This window comes from Oryzias latipes, chromosome 14, assembly GCF_002234675.1.
Source record: "Oryzias latipes chromosome 14, ASM223467v1".
NCBI classification, from domain to species: Eukaryota; Metazoa; Chordata; class Actinopteri; order Beloniformes; family Adrianichthyidae; genus Oryzias; species Oryzias latipes.
The window spans coordinates 13,418,302-13,438,430 of NC_019872.2; the positions used below are offsets into that span (position 1 = coordinate 13,418,302).

A 20,129-nucleotide genomic window follows, 5' to 3' on the forward strand; every position below is an offset into this window, starting at 1 on the left:
ATATAAATTCTCACCATAAAAAATAAAAAAAACACATCCCTTTTTTGTTATTTTTGGTGGATGCAGAGGACAAGGCAATTATGTGAACTGGCAGCTCAAAAGTCGTCAACATTTGCACGTGTGCTTTAAAATGCTAAGCAACAGTCTGTAATAACAAATGGGAACATAGAAGTAAAACATTTATTTTTGTGCAGGTTTTCTGGAAAGCATTATGGTTCCGTAAACGCAGTGAGTTCATTAATTCATCTTCTAAACCTGTTTTGTCCCTATTGGGCTAACGGGGCCAAGGGGTGTGACGATAACCGCATCACCGCACTATTTTTTTTTTTAAGTTCTGCACATGGTGCGTGATTGGAACTATAATAAACACAGTAAACACATTCATCTTTGCTGATAATTTACTTTTCTGCTAGTCCTGTGTTCAGACTTCAAGGGTTTCTGGGGGGAACTTTTTATTAATGTTCTCCTTCACTCCCTGCACCGCGCCTTTCTCTCCCTCTTGTCGGCGTGCGGCTCTCACTCCCTCTACGCTGCACGCGGCGCGCTCCCTCTGCTTACACACACGCGCGCGCTGTTTCAGAAACACATCCTCATTCGAGAACAGAAGTTTCCCGCGAGGAAATACGACAAATTTACTGCGTTCTAATTATCCATTTCCATTGTATTCATTTCCATTACAAGCTGCGTGCGTTCTTCTCGAGAGCAGTCCGCTGCAGAAGACTTAACAGACACACACCCAACAATGCCTGTGCATTAGGCTAAATGCTAAATTTGAGCATTAGGCTAAATGTGAAACTTGAGCATTAGGCTAAATGCTAACCTTGTGCATTAGGTTAACTGCTAACCTAGTGCATTAGGCTAAATGCTAACCTTGTGTATTGGGCTAAATGTTAAACTTGAGTATTAGGCTAAATGCTAAACCTTTGCATTAGGCTAAAAGCTAACCTTGTGCATTTGGCTAAATGCTAACCTCGTGCATTAGGCTAAATGCTAACCTTGTGCATTAGGCTAAATGCTAAACTTGTTTATTGGGCTAAATGTTAAACTTGAGTATTAGGCTAAATGCTAAACACGTGTGTTAGGCCAAAACTTCTGTTTTAAGCTTAATGCTAATCTTGTGTATTCAGCTAAATGTGAAACTTGTGTATTAGGCTAAATATTAACCTTCTGTATTAAGCTAAATGCCAGACTTGTGTATTAAGCTTAATGCTAAACTTGTGTATTAAGCTTAATGCTAAACTTGTGTATTATTATTATTATTTTTTTTTAAACTTGTTCTGTCCAACAGCTGAGCAAACAGATTAGAGCTGAAGGCTTTTTGTGTTGGACAGGTTTTACTATCACAAAAAGAGGTTATATAGCTTCGAGAAACTAGAGTGTAGATCTGTATAAACCCCTTTTTGTCGTATTATTTTTTATTTATTTGTTACATTTATTGTGTGTGTGGGGAGGGAGAGGGGAAGAATGTGAGGGTAGGGTGGAAGAGAGTAAAGAGAAGAAAGGTAAAAAGGTGGGGGATATAAGCACTGATTTGAATAAGTTATTATTTTAAGCTGTAACAATTATACCAGATCTGCTGGAAAGACAAATGTTACATCAAAGGTGAAAATCTGACACTAAGATGAGCGAAAAAAATCTGTCCATCAATACACTGTGGGTAAGGAGGAGGGATGAAGCAGACAGGGAGCAGTGTGGCAGTGTGCACGTGCACGTCGGGGTGGACATACATGCATGCTGCCGACGTGAACCGTGTGTTCATAAGGGGAGCCAGATCCTACCCAGCCAGACCAGGAGAGGGGAGGAGAGCCCCCCAGGCCAGAAGCCCCCCCAGCATCCGGACCCAGGCAGCCCGGGAGGGGGGGAGGAGGGGACCGCCCACCCCACCAGCCAGGCACAGAGAGGGCCCCCCTACAGGGGCCCCCCCAATGCCCAGAGGCACAAGCGAACCCAGTGTCCGGCCCCCAGGCCACAAGACAGGAGCGCTTAGCCGTACCAGGCGGCAGCCATGGGGGCCACCGGGCGCCGGACACCGAGACAAAGGCCAGGGACGAAGCCAGGGCCCCCGGAACCCATGAGCCGGCCACCACCCGACCGGCGCCCCGTCTCTGCAAGCCAGCCCAGGCACGCGACCTAAGCAACCCAGGGATCGCCACGCACCCACAGCCACCCCCCATAACCCTACAACCCTACACACTACAACCCCCCCCCCCCCCCCCATAAAATCTGAGCCCCTCTCCCCAACCCTCTCAGTGCCCTCCCCTCTTTGTGATGGGGAGGGAAAGCCCCAGAGGGTCCCAGCGAGCCAGCCCCCAGGTCCGTCCTACCCATGCACTCACGCACACATACTCACAATCATCTGGTTACCCTACACTACTTAGGGGGAGTTACCCTCCCCCTAAGTAGTGATTTATTTTTTAAATATTGGTGCAAAGGCAACTGTAATTTTCGAACAACATGATCACAATATGTTTAATACATGTTACACAAAAAAACTAACATTATTTTATCTTATATTTTCTGTAGCTACACAAAAAGTGAACATGTTGAAGTCTTTATTAGTTGTTCTTTTGTCTTAATCAAAGATGAAGTCTTGAAAACAAAAATGTTTTATATTTTGTTAGATGCTTTAATTGTTTCAATATAGTTTAACAGTGTCTGTTGGCCACTTCACCTTAATCCTGTTTCTTAAATGTTGTTATTACTTCTTCTTAAATTTAACATATAAAATAATCCAGACGTTATTAGAAAAGTGTTTCAGTTAGAAAGATGACTTGGAACAAACTCTGGGATGTTTGGCTGTTAATAAACACAAACCTTGAAGGAGAACTAACCTGTTGACCTCTGATTTCATCAAGATTTTAAAAAAGGTTTGGTGTGTGTCCGTTGTGGTTTCAAGACGTTTAACAGGGAAGACTCATTGTGCGCTGAGATGCTGTCACTTTAACCCAATGCATCATGGGAGATGTAGTGCAAACAGCCGCCGAACGCAGACAGACTCGCTTTTCTGAGGTTCATTGTTCTGTTTGTTTGTTCCATGGTCTGACACTGGATTCTGTGGAAAACGAAACCACTAAAGCTGTTATTTTTGTTGGAACTGAGAGACTTTATGAGCAGAATCGGAACAAGGAAGTGAAGACTTTAATTGACTTTAATGTATAATGGGGTCCAAGAATGATTGGCAGAGACAGTTGAAGGGGCGGGACTTTTCCGAAAACAGAAGCTAAATGAACACAGAGCTGATATGCTGGCGATGGTAAATCTTTTTAGATCAGTGAAAGAGGGTTATTTCTGACGGTACATCTGACCATCTCCCACGGCACACTAGTGTCCCGCGGCACACTGGTTGAAAACCACTGATCTAGACCCCACAAGACAGTTTACTGAACCTTTTTTCTTCAATGATTTGTGATCTTTACTGGTGTCCATGGATTACATGAAATCCTCTCCACCTTTATCCACCTTTGTCATGGTAGGGATAACACATCAATATAATGGTGGGGTCATCTGGACATCATAAGAAAGCACAAGGGATATAGTGCACTATAAAGTGAGTAGGGAAGGAATTCGGACACAACCTAGGACTTTCAGACATTCAATCTCTTGTTATGTTGTGATGTGAAGTAGCCACCAATGCATGGGATGAAATGCATAGTTAGTTTGCTTCAAATAACTATTTTCGCAGACCATTGGCTTAAATTGTATATTTTTAAAGGAAAGGCAAGTATTTCTGCATATTTGTTTTGTTCAAACAAATATTTGCCTCCTTTTTTTAAAGTCTTGATGCAGGTTGGTTACAAAAGTCTTCTAAAAAGGTCAGTAAGGGCACACTTGTTTACTGACAGCAGGAAGGCCAGACAGAGGTCTCCTCTGTTGTGCCATGAGGTTGTGAAGTTGTTGTCAAATCTGTTGTAAGTCAAAGTTGTGTGCACCGAACACACAAAACCGCTCATCTAGTTGAATTTACTGGAGAGCACGCGATGTTTAAACACAGAGCCTGAACCCAGATATTTTTTGGAACATTTTAGGAAAATGGTGGGATGCAAACCCAAAGCAATAATACCCTAGATCCCCAACCAAAACATTTCTATCACTCAATATTATCAGGTTGAAAGTCAAGGGGGAAAAGACTTTTAAAAAAGAAAAAAAGGAACTTTTTCAACACCTCGCTCATACACACTCAAATCGGAGCGTGGTTACAGGCCTCGGAGGAACCGTCGCCGCACGTGCGGCCTTCGTCACTTAAGACAAATGACTCTTATCTACACGGAGCGTTTTGGAACTCCAGAGGGTGTTCTCTTTGAAACCTTTGATAGAATGACCTTGAAACACCTGAGTCTCCCAAATCTCAAGGACAGATCATCCCCAGGTTTAGTAGAACTGTGTACCCAAACTCAAAAAAGGGATGTCACAGTCTACCCACACCGTTAGTTAGCAATTCTGATAAAAAATGTGATGTTTCATCTTAAAACTGGTAGGTATTTTTTTTTAGTATGGCATGTCACAGGAAAAAAGCCTACTGTACACGTCTAGATGAATGTGATTACCTGTTGTGGCGTTAAATAAAAAAGCATGCATCATTCAGACACAGGGCCTGGAGCCTCTAATTACTGGAGCATTTAGGAAAAGGCCACAAAACATGTTGAGGAATAATAAAAAAATGGCACCACACATCATGATATTTTAAACAAACCATGCAATAGAAATAAGAGCTTGTGAACATACACATTCAAAATGAAGATGTCTAAAGACAAAGGTATCTTACTCGCAGCACCTCCAGTCGAGTCTCCAACAAAAATCAATTATTGAACTACTTTAAACAGGATCACATAGCGGTCTGTATAAACGGCTGAGCTCCTGTTTCCACACATAATAAAGCTTCTTGTTAGCTCTCCTCCAACCTGCTGCTGTGGTAACAACATTCAGCTCGGTCAGGTTGTTCCCACCATATTTTTCTGCGGTGTGTATGTTGTGTACACTAAATGCATGTGATGTTCCTGCTCTGTCCTTGGTGGTCGGTGCGCGCTGCTGAATCCCCTGCAGCTGCATTTAATGGGGATCAGGGGATGAGGCCAGCTAATAAGCAATTATAAAAGCAACCTATTCCTATTCAAATGTCTGGGAAATGCAATAAATGCTTTGTTTGTTGAAAAAGCAGCGATTCTGGCATCTCCAAAATCAACAATATATTATGACAAAATAATAAGTTTGAGAGCTTACTCTGCTCTCCCTGTTTTTTTTTTCATGAAATGCAATTTAATGTATTTCAAACTAACCCATAATCATTGATTTGTCTCTCCGTCGTTGTATGCTAAGTGGATGATGTTGTCCTGCTTTCTGAAGATAATCAACGTGACAGCTGCAGTGAAAATGCTGTGGAAGAAGTGGATTCAGGGCCGCACGGCGGCACCGAACACGCGGAGCCCCTGCATGCATGCTATGCACATTAGAGCAAAGCTCTCTTAAGGGATTACAGCAGACATCTATGAACGTGTGCTCTGCAGCAGCACCTATTCGCTGAAAGCTTCCTCCTGCATCTGGAGAATCGATACCAACGCGAGCAGGACTTTGGACACACAGTCAAAGGACCTTTCGAGGAAGGTCGGACGATATTTCCAGCCGCGTGAGTGAGTCAAGCTATACTCACATCCTTCAGACAGCCCATGAAGTTGTTGCTGACAGGAGAGCCTGGCAGGTCGGCTGTGTTCAGGCTGCCCCCTATGTAGAAGAGGTCATCCGAGCCGAGCATGGTGTAGTCCTCCTGAGTGTAGCCGGTGGTGGTGAGAATCCCATCCACCAGGATGGTCACCTGCAGACGTCGGCAGAACAGGGAAACAAATCCCAGACCAGTGAGGACATTTACGCCAAACAGAGGCTTAATTATTTCACGCTTCCTTTCAGGATTCACAGTTGAGCATTGCCTTAATGTTGGCTCTTGGAAGCAATTACAAGAAAAGCTTTGAAGGGTTCACTAATCTCAGCTGATCCCTGTTTCTGATATATTAGCAGGGATAGCAGTGGAGTCAATAAGCCGTAAATTTCCTTTCCGCCCATATTTAGACTCCCAAACAAAGCGTACAAATCAAAAATAATTCTCATTTCAACGTCATCCGGGCACAGAGATGGAGCGGTGTAGCTGAGCAGGGCTGTGGAGGTAAAAAAAAAAAAAAAAAAAGATGTGCCTGTTGCCATGACAATGAGCCCACAGTTAGGATAAATTCCGGCACAAATGTAACAGATTGCACATGTAAGAAATAAAGACAAAAACACATTTCAGGAAGCATTCACAAATGCATGGAAGGCAAAGGCGCGATCACTTTCATTTATAAAAAAAAAAAGAAAAGTCTAGGAAGAAGAAAGACAGCAACACCATGTTGGGGAGGAAAGGAAAGTCCTTGAGTAAACAGCCTCTGCAGCCTCTGCATAATTTAACTGTCCTTTAATGCCTTCATGTTTAATGATTAATAATGTCTGACTTATTGTACATTTTCATTACTTTGATTTTTTATGAGCAAATGCAGAACAGCATATTTTGCTCAGGGGGGAAATCTACACATACATGAGGATTTCTGTCAAAGTGACATGAGGACAAATGGAAAGAACTTCAATTACAACCTACTTTAGTGTCACACAGCCACTACATGTGTTTTGCACATATTGCACGGACGACGATTGGTCACACATGAATCTACGTGGAAAAAAGTGAGAAAAGATGTGGTCTTTAAGTGAAATTTACACAGATGTGTCCCGAATGAACCACACAAAGAACACGTCAATCAACGTAAAACATGAACTGTGCGTGATTATTGTGCCATGTATATGCAATTCATTCGTGCGCCAATTATGTCATTTGAATGTGAGTTGTGCGCCGTATACGCGCAAAGTGATACATCAGTGGTACATGCGTGAAAAGTTGACGTATGTGGAACGGTTGAGGAAAGCCACAAATGTGCGTTTGCACCTTGCAAAAAGAACACACAGTTGCGCAAGAATTAAGGTATAATTGCGTATGAACTACGTAAAATATGCATAAACTGGTAATTGTCAACTTAGCAAAAATTTTGATCAGCTCAAAACCGGATTTACGTAAAGACCCGATGGCCGAAACCCAACATCCGCGCACATCGACGAATGACAACCACAAGAAACATTTATGATGACGTAAATCACGCATGTATCACGCAAGACCGAAAATTCATACGGGAAAAATGCTCAACATGGACGTAGTGGCTGTGGCCTTTTACTAAAATAAAAGAAAGATTCTGAGTGATATGTTTTATTTAGGGCCTTAGATCTCCTCACAGGATAGGTTAACCTTGGAGTATCTGTGAGAGCAGAGGCAGAAGAGACAAAAGAAACACCTGACACGGTGCATTTAGGCGTCAGCTTCAAAAAACAAGAGCCTGTCTTTCCGTTGTGGCAGATATCGATTTCTGTCTCGCAGTGAAGCCTTAAGTATATCTTCAGCCGACAATGAGAGCGGCAAAACCAACGATGCTGCACATCAAAAATTTCCCCAAAAAGAAAAAACAAGGCAAGCAAGCTGCTGGCTTCTCTTTCACTCCGACCAAATTTGATGTTCCGCCGCGTCCTGACAGCAGAAGAGCTCTTCTACGAGGGCTGGAGCGATGGATGGATTCAAAGCGAATTACTGAATTAGGTCATGATTAATTAGACGCGCGCAGTGAGATGATAGCTGCAGCCCCGGATAGCACAATTGATTGCACAATCAATGGATAGCATAACCTTTCGTGATCATTTCCCAGAATTCCCTGCACATCTAGGGAAACAAAGAGATGATTAAAAGGAAACATGTGTTTATGAGTATTTAGTCAAGCCGGCATTTCGAGGAACAGCTGTACATGATATGTAAGAAATGTGATTTATATTGATCAAATGAGGCTAAGAAGAAACAGTTTGTCCATGAGAAATAATTTAAAAAACATATATATATATATATATATATATATATATATATATATATATATATATATATATATATATATATATATATATATATGTATATATATATATATCAGGAATAGAGTAATAGGAGGAAGTCCAAGGTGAGCATCTCCGGCGGATCTAATAAAATGTTTCCCAGCAGCTCTCTCCCGGGAGTTACAGTTCCTCCTATCTACATGTCAGTGAGGTAACTTATCTGAGGGGAAAGCAATTTAGCCAGGGATTGAATGCACGCCTGGAAGCATAAGTGACGTGGCTAGCATTGGACTGCCACTCCTCAGGAAGCCAGGGGTGCGCGGATGGGATGTGGGGGAGGATGCGCCTCAAATGCAGGCTTGTGAGACGGCTGTGCACCAAATGGGTGTCGACTCAGAAAAGCAACAACAAAAAAACAAACAATATCTCCTCTGTCCTTGCATTTGTCACACTACGTGTACGAGAGCCACCTGACTGGGGTTCAAGTTTTCACTCAAGACGACCCAAAAAAAAAAAAAAGGAAAGAAAAAATCATGTTTGAGTTTAAATCCTCATTTTTTTTAAAAGACCCACTTTGATGAAAACACTGTTTTTAACATGTTTTTGTAGCATTTGTCAGATGATTGAAAGAAAATTAAGATTTTCTGAGTATTTCTTTACATAAAAAAATTATGAATCAGGAGCAGACTGAAAAATTGTATTTGTGTCGTAAAAATACGCCATGTGGGGAACAAGCTCCTTGCTCTGCTCTATTCCGATGCATCCACTGGTAGACAAATAGATCCATGTGCGTCTTTGTTTTCCTCGTCTGAGCTGGACTCTGACTCAAAACTCCACGACTGGACAGCTCCAATGTTGTTCCCATTTTGGCATCAATAATGTTAGGTTGGGGGTGTGGGGGGCTGTAAGCTAGCAGGAGAGTGTAAACAGAGGGATGATGGGAAGTGGGGGTTGGCTTACTCAAAAAGTTCTGCACACAAATTAGAGGTGAATTTCTGATGAACTCCTGCCACTCTGCAGAAACTAAGACCTAGAAAACCTTTGATTTGGGCTAAAAACAGCATAATCGTAATGAAAAGACCACTAGTAGATCTAAAGACCATCCGAGTGAGACTTCAGGCTTGTAGTGATCTTTTAGAAATGTGCCTTTGTCTCTTGCAGATTTAAGGTGGAAATTACTTGCAGCAGCTGATCTGCAACAAAGAATGTGTTTTAGATTTATGAAATATTGATTAAATGTGCTTTAATTGTGGCGTAGATAAATCTTTTCTTTAGATCTGCTGCAAAGAACTTGTAGGATTGCACCTACGCAGGTCCAACAGTGTCTGTGGCGCGTCTGCAGGAAGTGCATTGATTAGATCCAAAAATCCTCAACAGAAACATCTGTTTTCATCTGTTGTCAATTAGGTGCAGACGGGGGAAAAATGCTGTTTAAAAGAGGGGGTATTTGAAAACAGAGAGCTCTCAGTAACAACTCAAAGGTGAATGTCGTATGAACTCCTGCCGCTCCGCTCTGCAGAAACTATGTCTCAGAAAACAAGACAGGTTTTTTGAGTTTGGCTAAAAAAGACCACTGGGAATGCTTTAAAAAATAGATGAAAGGTGGATCGGAGTGGGTCTTTAAACCAGTGCGGTGTTCTGGCTGCACCATTACATGAAGAACACACAACTAGAAAGGAAAGGCAATCCTGATCTGAGTCACATCAAGCTTTAGCTTTCATCAAATAATGACGTCTTTGTTTGAATATTATAGAGCATTGCAGTTACAAATATCAACGTGCAGTTGATAATTGTAAGAACTTTGATAACAAACAATCTCTGGAAGTTTAAAGATATTAAAGCTTTTTCTATAAAAAACTAATAATAATAAAACAGCAAAAATAATTTTATGGTCACATTAGGTTTTGAGTGGGTTATATTGTCTCACAGCGAATGGACAAATCCGATTTATTAATTGAGCACAATACCCCAACTATGCAGATAATGATGACAATAAAGCCGTTCTCAGCTGCACTACAGCACAGACATGATTGTCTTTGGATTGTAGTTTGAGTTTTGGTAAATGAAAATCTGCAAGTGTGGAAAAAGAAAAAGCTGGCTGAGGGATCATCTCTTTAAGACAAACTATAGTCCTTAATGATGCATTTCAGCTGCTTTTCAATTAGCTGTCAGAAGCTGAATGACTCAGTAGTCTGTAAATTGACTACATTTATTATGAAAAAAGCCACTCAAACCCCTTTTATTCACAGTGTTTACATAAAGGATGGGCTGAAATTGGACTATAAAGAAGAAATTATTCCAAAGAAAGTAGCAAATAAGAACAAATATGAGGGAAAAGCTTTTGTTGGATTGACAGCCCTGAAAAACGGACATACCTGGCGAAGGTTGCGCGTCACTCGCACATCGTGCCAGACGTTGTCGTGGAACTTCCCGCTGGCGGGTTCCACCAGAGCTTCGAAGGCTCCGGAGCCCAGGTTGATGACCAGCCACAGGGCTCCGTTCCTCAGGGACAGGTTGACGTAGTCGGCGGACCTCCCCGTGTGGAGCAGCAGGCCGTTCCTCTGCAGCGTGCGGAAGGACAGCGTGATCTCATCCAGATTGCTCTGGATGGGGGTCTGGGACAGGTTGAAGCTGAAGAACTCATTGCCTCTAAAGGTGGCCACTGACTCCTTCTGCCCTGTGGGGCGGAAACAAACATGTCAGATCGTTCTGCCAGTAGAGACGTCCGGTTTAGACTCAACTTGTGGGGGTAATTTTGAAATAAGTAGAGCATCTTTGACAGAAACATCCTGTGCAGTTTAGCAAGACAAATAAATAAGAAATTCTTTTTTTTTGCATGAAGATGATGATAAATCAGCCAAAACTGTAGACAAACAAATAATTTAAACAAACAAATAATTCCATAGATCCAAATAAATAAAAGTTTTATTCCAGCTTTACTATTTAGTCAAATCAACATAACATTACTTAGAAAATAACTAATATTGAGAAAATGTCAACATTTGATTTTTTTTTTAAAAAGACAATCAATACAGCTACAAACGTAAGCAGGAAAAAAAACAACATTAATGTAACCCTCAAATCTTAACAAAATGTAAGTAAATAAATAAAATAAAAACACAATAAATTAACACAAACAAATAGGAAATCAAACAATTAAATGAAAACTATTGACAAATAATGCTGTATACAGCACCAAAAGAAGCAAAGAAAGGGACAAAGTTGATTAAGTAAACATATAATTCTTTTATTTTGAAAGATCTGTTTTTGTTTAACAAATTAAATGTGTTTATTCTTTTTTTATGTAGAAGTTTTACAGTTTAGTGTTTTTTTCTCAGATATAAAATATTCGCTTTATTAGTTTACATCTGCAATACGCTATTTACATGCAAAGTAAAATAAATGTAAGAATAATTTCAAAATAAAATCACAAAAAATACTTTTTTTTTGTCTGAATACTTTTTATTAGAGAAGAAATCTTAGTTTTCAACAATATTCACCAAAAATATAAAATAAAATGCCACAGGAAGCATTTTTGGACAGTCCTAGTGAACAGTGACTGGTCACTAAAAACAAGTACTTATCTGAAACTCTGGAAACTTTAATGAACAACTTTTTTAGACGCTAACTCCCTTCGACAGCCTCATTTCTCAGGCGCTTTTATTTGTTTCTAAAGGAAATGTCAGCTGATCTCCGGAGTGCATATGAGGTCGCAGCGGTACTGCGGCCTTCTACTTCTAAAAAGTTTCTCATTTATATTTAAAACTTTATTCAAATTTTTTTTAAAGATAGACACAGGAATATTTCTGATCTCACATAGTTCAGTTTAAGGCTTTTTGAAGCATCTGTTTGACCCCAAAAAACAAAGAACGGAATTCTAAAAGAAGATCACGGAAAGCAGAGCCTTGGTGAAATCTGTTCATTCTCGCCATTCCTCCCTTTATGCCATCCAAACATTGCAGGCAGATGACCTTTACGGGCTGCTGTCGATTAATTAAAAAGGGGGGTGTCCCCGGCTTGTTTTGCACGCCGTGCAGTGTGTGCAGGGCTGGAATTTGAGAGAGCTAAAACGCTGGCTTTATTTTCTCTGACACTCATATTGACTTTGGCACTAAGTCTGTGCAAATCTTGTCAAAGATTCAGGCTGCAGTCTGGGTGATAAAATATGCAGCTGGAGCAGTTTCTGCATGTTGCAGCTGACTGAAGGTGGAGGGTTGTTGTGGGGGTGTGGGGTGGAGAAGCCAGCCTCAGCTGGAGTCGGCTGCAGAGACCTTTTACTGCGCCGAGCCGTTTCCTGATGCAAATGGAAGCACATATCAATAGAAAATGAAGGCTGTGCAGGAATTCTCTCCACTCATTCTCACATTTTGCTTTCTTGCAATGACCCTTCGCCTCGGCTTAAAACCACGACTCGAGAATAGCTGGTCTTGACTTTATGCTCATCCCGGGAAAAGTGCACGATCCATTAAACCTCTAACCGAATCACACGGTGGTAGCTGCAGGGCACTCTTACTCTTTGATGTACTGAATATTCTGCACGCTGGTGTTATTCTAATGCAGCAGATAAATTAAATCATTGCGCAATTGAGGCATTTGGTTGAACAAAGACACTGAGCTGCACTGCTCCTGCCATCATTGCTGCCACAGGTCATGGAAAGATAGAACCGTTTGGGAAGAAAAGGCTCGTGCCACCACGTCAGGACTAAGTGATATGGAACAAATAGACTGTGGATAGAGATTGAGAGACGGTTTATGTTGGGTTTATATTCCAACTCCAAGGCTGATTAGCTTGTGCTCTGAAAATGGGCAAACATGTCCTTTGAGGCCTTTTTAGATTGCAATACAACAGTTGAAGGTCAATCCATAGGTCACGCCCCCTTTTTTTTTAACTTATCCTGTTCAACAGTTTAGCAAACAGATAAGAGCCGAGGGCCTCTTGTGTTGGACATATTTTACAGTTACAATAGGGGGTTATGAATCTTCTGACACATGAGGAGTATATTTGTATAAACCCCTTTTGCTTCTTACTTGTTTTTTTATATATGTGATTTTAAACACATTTTTAAAAAAAGAATAAATTTGAAGTTTTTGGAAAACATTGGAAACCCGTTTGGGTTTCGAGACACGACATAACACATCTGACACATGTATCATTTGAAAATTGAAACACAGACGGGCAGATTTAGAGATTTTAACAGTTGTTGGTTTTGCTTATATTTTTTTTTCTTCTATCAGTTTTAGGGCAAATGGGAGAATAAACCTTTCTCTTCTCTGCCGGCGGCATCATAGAGTGGCGCGTTCTGAGCGTCACATGTGGGTTGCTGTGAGGCGTGTTGTGGAGTTAATGGAGGAAGTGTTTACAAAGGTCCTCTAATTTGATTCTTTTTTTATTTTTTTATTCTCTTGGTTACATAGAGACAGAAGTAGCACTTATAGCGGCTGTCATTCAGACACAGCTCCTGCAGTAGATGGCTTACCTCATCGTACTGGGAGAGTCCTGGAATGATCTCATGAACCCAAACAAGGCGACATAATTACCAACGTTTTTGTAGAGCTCTTGAAAAAAAATAAACCTGCTCTCTCAACATCTTCCGTGTCTATTGATTGTATACAAGATATGAAGATATACAGCCAATGCTTCCATGTAGCAATGAGGCTAAAAACATTAGCTAACATTAGCTAAACATAAAGACATTAGCTCCTCCCCCATGCAACAGGAGCGTCAAGTTTCTGAAAACCTTTTTGGACAAGAGTTTAGCGGTGAATTTGATATGCGGATCGGTGTGAACACCGAGTAAAAACATTGAACATGTGTCCTTTTAAACCTTTGAAATGTGCGGTGGGCAACTCCAGACCTCGAGGGCCGGTGTGTCATGATTTCCAGATATCCAAGCCCCACTCATGACTGATTACCTGGTTCCAGTGTGTCCAGCCAATCAGAACATGCCAGAGCAGGGTGTGTTGAAAAATGGCCCTCGAGGCCTGGAGTTGCCCATTTAAAGCATAAACATAAACAATTTTATGTTCATTTTATCTCTAAAACATGTTTAATTTCATGTTTTAATCTGTTCTGACTTGCTTGTGTAACCAGCTGCCACCTAGAGGTTTTCTGCTGAACTGAGCTGGCTCTAACTTTGTTTTCCAAGCGGCTTCTGACAGGAAGTCACAGAGGTGCCCTTTGGTCACACCACAGCAGAGCTGTTTCAAAGAGTTCCTTAAAACCCACGGCGCTCTGCAGTCGCTGGCTATATCTCCTCATTAGAGGCTGGGAGCTGCTGGAGTAAAGCAGCGTGCACGTGCAGCCGCTCCACATCAAGCTGGAGTGCAGAGATGCGCCGGCTCTGAGGCTGGTCGGCGGGCTCCACAAGGGTCTAAAAATCTCCCCATTTGCAGCCTCTATCTGGAGTGAAGCACGCGAGCAGCAGCCACTCCTTTGCCCCCCTGATGGCCGCCTCTATCTGTAAGATCATATCAAAGCCCTTTTCCCAAGTTCCCTCCCCGGCTAGCGCTTGAACATTGTTCATGACTAATGCTGGCTGGAACGTTCAATGTCTGAGTGAAACTTTCCTGTCTCGTGTTCGTGCCTTAACGCCGTGACATAGTTATCGCTCGGAGCGCTCCCTCCGTAAATCTTTCATCCGCAATCAATTACCAACTTCTTTTTTCATTTTAATGTGTGAAATCGAGTAATTACATTTAGGCCTCAATTCCTGACATATCACACTGTGGGTGGCTTTAGGACACACTTTCAGTTTGACGTGGTGAATATTTCATGTTGCTCTAATAACGGTTGAGGCGGCGCCAGCTCAAAGTATATCCATTGTTCCATCAGGATTCCCAGTGGCCAAGAAAGACTAATTACAACCTGAAAACATGCTAAGGTTTGTCTTACAAATGGGTAAACAGACAATCCAGACCTTAATCTGCATCCGTCGTGTACAGCCTGGAGCTGCAGCATTTGGAAGTGCTGATAAAACGGAGCAATAACTCACTGAAGTCGCCTCGTTATCTACTGTAAATGGAGTCCAAATCAGTGCTATCAGCTCAACACAACCAATGAGAACCTGTGATGATGCTCGCACGCTCGTTATTCAGATGAAGTGGGACTAACAAAAGAGAAGCCGTTTCAGTTTGTGAGAAAAAGACAAACACGGAATAATCTTGGAAAAATAACACCAACACGAGAGCTATAATTATAGCCCCACGTCAGTGCGTTCCTGTCAGATAAATGATTTTCCTCAAGCAGTCGGGTCAATGCATTATTGTGTCAAAATGTGCCGTCAGAGCCATGTCTCGACCAGGATCAGCCTCGGCGCTGATTGCCATGGAGACATGACAAAGACAATCATCTCAGCATCACAGCTCATTCAGGAAAGACGAACCAAACAGAACATGAATAGCAAACTTAGTCCTTTTTGGTCAACCACTGACATTGTCCCCCATACCCTTTAAACCCTGATGAGTCCTATTGAATGTCTTTTTTGCTAGAAGGTTTTAGACCACACAAAAAAAGATTTGATATATATGTATATATATATTTCTCATGCTGTGAAAAACAGCATGTTTCCCATATGTGCATTGTTCTTTTTTTTTTTTTTTCTCTGAGGATTATTTCCATCTAAAGAAAGCAAACTGCTTCCTCCAAAGACCAGATTCTAATTCCTGGGATGGGATCCCTTTCATGTTCATTACCTACACTTGCTTCCTCTGAAAACACCATGAAACCAAAGCGAAGTGATGCTATGAGCATAGATGCATTACCTTGGCGATAAACTGCAGAGGTCAAAGGTGAAGTTCCAGCTCAGTCAGTGGTCAGGACAAGGGTTTGACGGACAAAAATTGAGTGAATAGTGAGGCATAGCATGAAAGGAAGCAAAAAACGAATAGGCAAGTATATGGAAAAAAGAGGAGAGGAAATATTAGTGCAGCACAGTTAACTGGGGGGAGGGAAATGTGTTCAGGTGGCTGGGAGGGAAAAGCAAACCAATAAGACCCCATACCTTGGCGGTTTAACATCAGGTGCGCCAGACCTTGAGGGAAAGAACAGAAAAAAGGATACGAAAACAGGAAGTTCATAAAGAGGTTTGGGAGAACAAAAGCATTGTCACAATGTTGGACTGCAGTTTGTGACAGACATCCTGGGGTAGGTACGGATGTCAAAGTTCCAACTCAAATAGAAAGGGGAAATCAAACTTAAACAGACAAACATTTCAAGGGAGGAGGGGGGAGGAGGAGGCAAGGAGAGAAAAAAACATCTTGACCGGTGCAACTCGTACAGGAAGTTGCTCACACAGATGCTTTTTTCGAATGGAACACATATTGTATGTTTACTTGATGCAGACAGAGTTAGAGATGTGTCAGGTGCACACAGAACATCCTTTTACTTTAAAATTCCTCACGCTAACGCATTTTTATTAAAGCTATTCTGGCTTTTGTCTCCCTGTCTGTGTTTTGCAGCACTTTTAAAGAGTTTTCTTGAAAGGCTCCGCCATCCCAGCTGGGCCTACTCAGCTCTCAGTGTGGCTGCTTTGTGTAAACAGGCAGAAACGACACCACTCCTTTCAACCTTTATGGATCAGGGCTCACAATGTTTCCGTAGTTTGACTTTATTCTGCTGATGCTAGCATGAGTTAGTGTTTATTACTAGTCAGAAAATCTGGTAAGATGAAGTGCAAATGATTCATTTTAAAGACCCACTCTGATGAAAATGGCGTTTTTGGTGTATTTAACATGTTCTTGTAGCATGGCCATGTTGGCATGTTCAAAATTACACCCAACCAAACACTTTCCCGTGTACGTCTCAAAGTCGCTTCTTCAAAATTGCAACATCAGTAAACACGACCAGAAATTAATCCATATATAACGCGATCCGGATTATAGGACACACTGTCAATTTTTGTTTTTTAAAGTACGCTTTCAGGTCCGCCTCGTAGTGTGAAAAATACAGAACAATTCTGGTCTGAGCTGGCATCTGGCTTACAACGGTTTGGTTGGATAGCTCTGACACTGCTCACCATTTGTGGAGCACCGCTAATGTCAGGTTGGGGTTGTGAGGGGCTGGAAGCTAGCTGAGAGTACGTAAGCAGATGGCTCTCATTTTTTCGGTGACGGTAAGGGGGGCGGAGTTGCTACACGCCAACAGTCCCGCCCACAATTCAGATGTGAATTTCTAAAGATTTCCAGAAAACGACACCTGGCTAAAACTCTATAATCATAATTAAAAGACCACTGGGAAGGCCTTTACAGTGGATCAAAAGACGGTCGGAGTGGGTCTTTAATGTTGTTTTTCCTCTTTGCTCCACAGAACTGCAGAACAATTTTCAAATGGATGAAGCAGAGGTTGCACAGCAAACCTCATGCTGCTTTTCTGCTGGGCTGGTGCCATGCAACACTTCCCCACTGCAGCAGCAGCACAAACAGCCGTCTTCAGTGCATCAAGAGCCTTGCACTAAAAAAATAAAAAATAAATCATCACCTACATTTCTCACACTTCCAGAGCCGTTTGAGTCATCGTTCAAAATCTTACAACGGGCCGGGACTCTGCTTATGTGTGCCACCTCGCAGGACTGCGAGGAAATGCTGTAACTCGTAGTGTGGAATGGCCACGATTACCCTTGGGAGGGTCTTTGCCTGCCAACACGTCGGCTTTCACAGAGAGTGTTTTGCAAAGCCAGTGACTGCAGCTCTGCTCACACTCAGGATTCATCCGCAGCCCAGTCTGCACAGCAGACAAAGAGCTGTTATGTGCACCCAGAATGCAGTTTTCCCATCCGTGACACGCCAGTGTATCCATAAAGGAGTTCAAAGTTTGGCTTTTATGGTTCTACAGACACTGGGCACAAAAATGTCAGAATATATCAACAGTTTTTTTACACTTTAGTCCAGACTAAGATTTTTTTTTGTTTTCAGCTAAACTGTAAATAATCATTTATAAAATGTCCTTATAATAAAAATGTATATAAAGCATTGTTCCTCCTTCCAAAATGTACCATTTTTCTTGTGCTGTGACAGAACCAGCATTCTAAACCAATCTGCTGAGCTTTGCAGCTAACTAGTAAACAAAGTAAGCCTAAAAGAAAAGCATGTGTTCCCCAAGAATTGGCCAAAAGTGGATTAGGAGTGGTGTTGTTACTGCCCTGTTTTTATTTATTTATTTTTTTTACAGCAAGCCAGCCACTGAATATGTGCATCTTTCTCGGCCATCCAAATCTCAGGAAGTGGGAATTCAGAGATAACTGGCTAAGACGTGTGGAGAGCAGAGAACAGCAGCCCTGCCCACCACTTATCCAAGCCATTTCTATTTTAAAAACCAAACCTAAAATGCTGACAGAAACTAAATTACAATTCTCCCATTTCACTTAGATTCAGACTGAACTCTGCATCCTAAGAAATTGTATCGTTGACTGAGTAGCCTGGTAGGTGTTCCTGACCTTGCTCTTTACGCTCCATAAACAGAGCTTAACTGTATTTCCTTTTTTTAATAAAAATAATTAATTATTCCCTTTATAAAGTGCTTCAGAAATAAGATTCTTCCACTTGAAAATATTTTAATCCACAGAGAGAAGTTGAAGGCTGTGTCACACAGCCGGTGTGTCATTTTGCGCATATATCAGGGATAAAATTTGGTCGTACGAGAATATACGAGGGAAAAAGTGAGAAAAGCTGGGGTTAAATTATCCCAAAAGTATCACGAATGAACCACGTTAAAACCACAACAGACGTACTAATAAAGCACACAAAGAACATGTATATCAACATAAAACATGAGTCGTGTTATTTTTTGCTACGTCTATATGCAAATCATTAGTCCTTCAGTTATGTAGTTTTATGTAGTTAAAAACGTGATTTTTACGCGATTTAAAAGTTATACATCCGAAGTACATGCGTGAAAATCGCTTTGGACATACATGGAACGGTGTATTTACGTATACATCATGGTACGCGCACGATTGCGTAAGATTTATGTAATATTTGCAAATGAAGTACAACACGCAAAAACGGCGTAACTCTCAACCGACCAAAAATATTGAACAGCTCAAAACCGAATTCCCGTAAAGATTTGTCGTCCGAAACCCCACATCTGCGCACGTCGAATGCAAGAAACACATGAATGACGTGTTTTAGGCATGTATCACCAAATTCCCTACATAGAAAATGCACCAAATGTAGGTAGTGGCTGTGCGACACGGCCTTGAGGCTCTTTGACCTGCCTGATTTGACTTTGGAAAAAATTTAGCAGCAGTTTGAATTTGGATTGGAATAAAAGGAAAGTAAAAATGTCCCTTCACTGGATCCTTTTGTTCATCTTTAAGACTTTCTTTGCCAGGTGATTGGCACAGATTGAGATACAAGTCAAAGCACATACAGGAAAAAAGCTTTGGAAAGCTTTTGAAACATGATTGGAGCCTAGATATATTTGTATTTTCTTAGTTTCATGATTTTAAAAAAGATTTAGTATTGCTGTGGTTAGTTTGTGGAAACAGGAGCCGCACAAACTCCCCCCCCCCCCCCTTACAAAAATTCCAGCAATCAGCAGCCTGTAGAGCTCAGATTATGCCAAGGTCACTGCTGCTGGAACATGGACGCCCATCAGGACCAGCTGTGTCCTGTCTGTCAAACAGGCCTCCTTTGTTAGCCTTTTAGCTCACCACAACCCTGTTCTTCCACATTAAAAAAAAACCCAAAAACAATAGCAACTTGTGCGATGTGTGAGGTTGGTCATATGTCCCAGTGACTCCCCTCGCTCGCCCTATATCTGCTGTGTGACGAGGCCGTCCTTATCTCCCGGGCACAGACCTCAGAAAGCGACAGGGGAAGCTGCACCGTTTTGGCATCTGAGCGTGCCCCGCTGTGGCCTTTGTCCGCACAGATCGATGCAGCCCCATGAGCTGAATACTGTAGATGAACAAAGAAACTCACCTGCCTTTTTTTTTTTTTCAGCCACCTTTAAGCAGTCCCTCGCAAAAAAAAGTTAAAAGATTATTCCTGCACCACTTGAAACACACAACCATGACCAAATATAGCATTGGGGTTACCGTCTTTGTCATGTCTGAGGGGAGTAGGCGATGCAGGTAATGCACGGATGCTAGGGCACCACTGAAGAGGCTTGGGGGGCGGCACAGCGAGGAGGACATGGAAAGCGGCTTCCTGGTACTGGGAATTTTTCCTGTTATTTTCATGCATTCTGAACC

General features: G+C 41.8%; 1 protein-coding gene across 8 annotated transcripts in view; it reads right to left on the reverse strand.

The window, feature by feature from the left end:
• LOC101165088 (neurexin-2) overlaps positions 1–20,129 on the reverse strand; it is a 170,758-nt gene that overhangs the window by 105,832 nt on the left and 44,797 nt on the right. For 7 of the 8 annotated variants that reach the window (XM_020708864.2, XM_020708865.2, XM_020708863.2 and 4 more), the window contains exons 4-7: positions 15,939–15,968; positions 15,700–15,711; positions 10,314–10,615; positions 5,645–5,806 (exon numbers count right to left, since the gene is read on the reverse strand). In XM_020708864.2, the coding sequence (XP_020564523.1) occupies positions 5,645–5,806; positions 10,314–10,615; positions 15,700–15,711; positions 15,939–15,968 (506 nt within the window). The remainder of the gene's footprint in view (positions 1–5,644; positions 5,807–10,313; positions 10,616–15,699; positions 15,712–15,938; positions 15,969–20,129) is intronic. The other variant, XM_011483510.3, reaches the window with a different exon arrangement.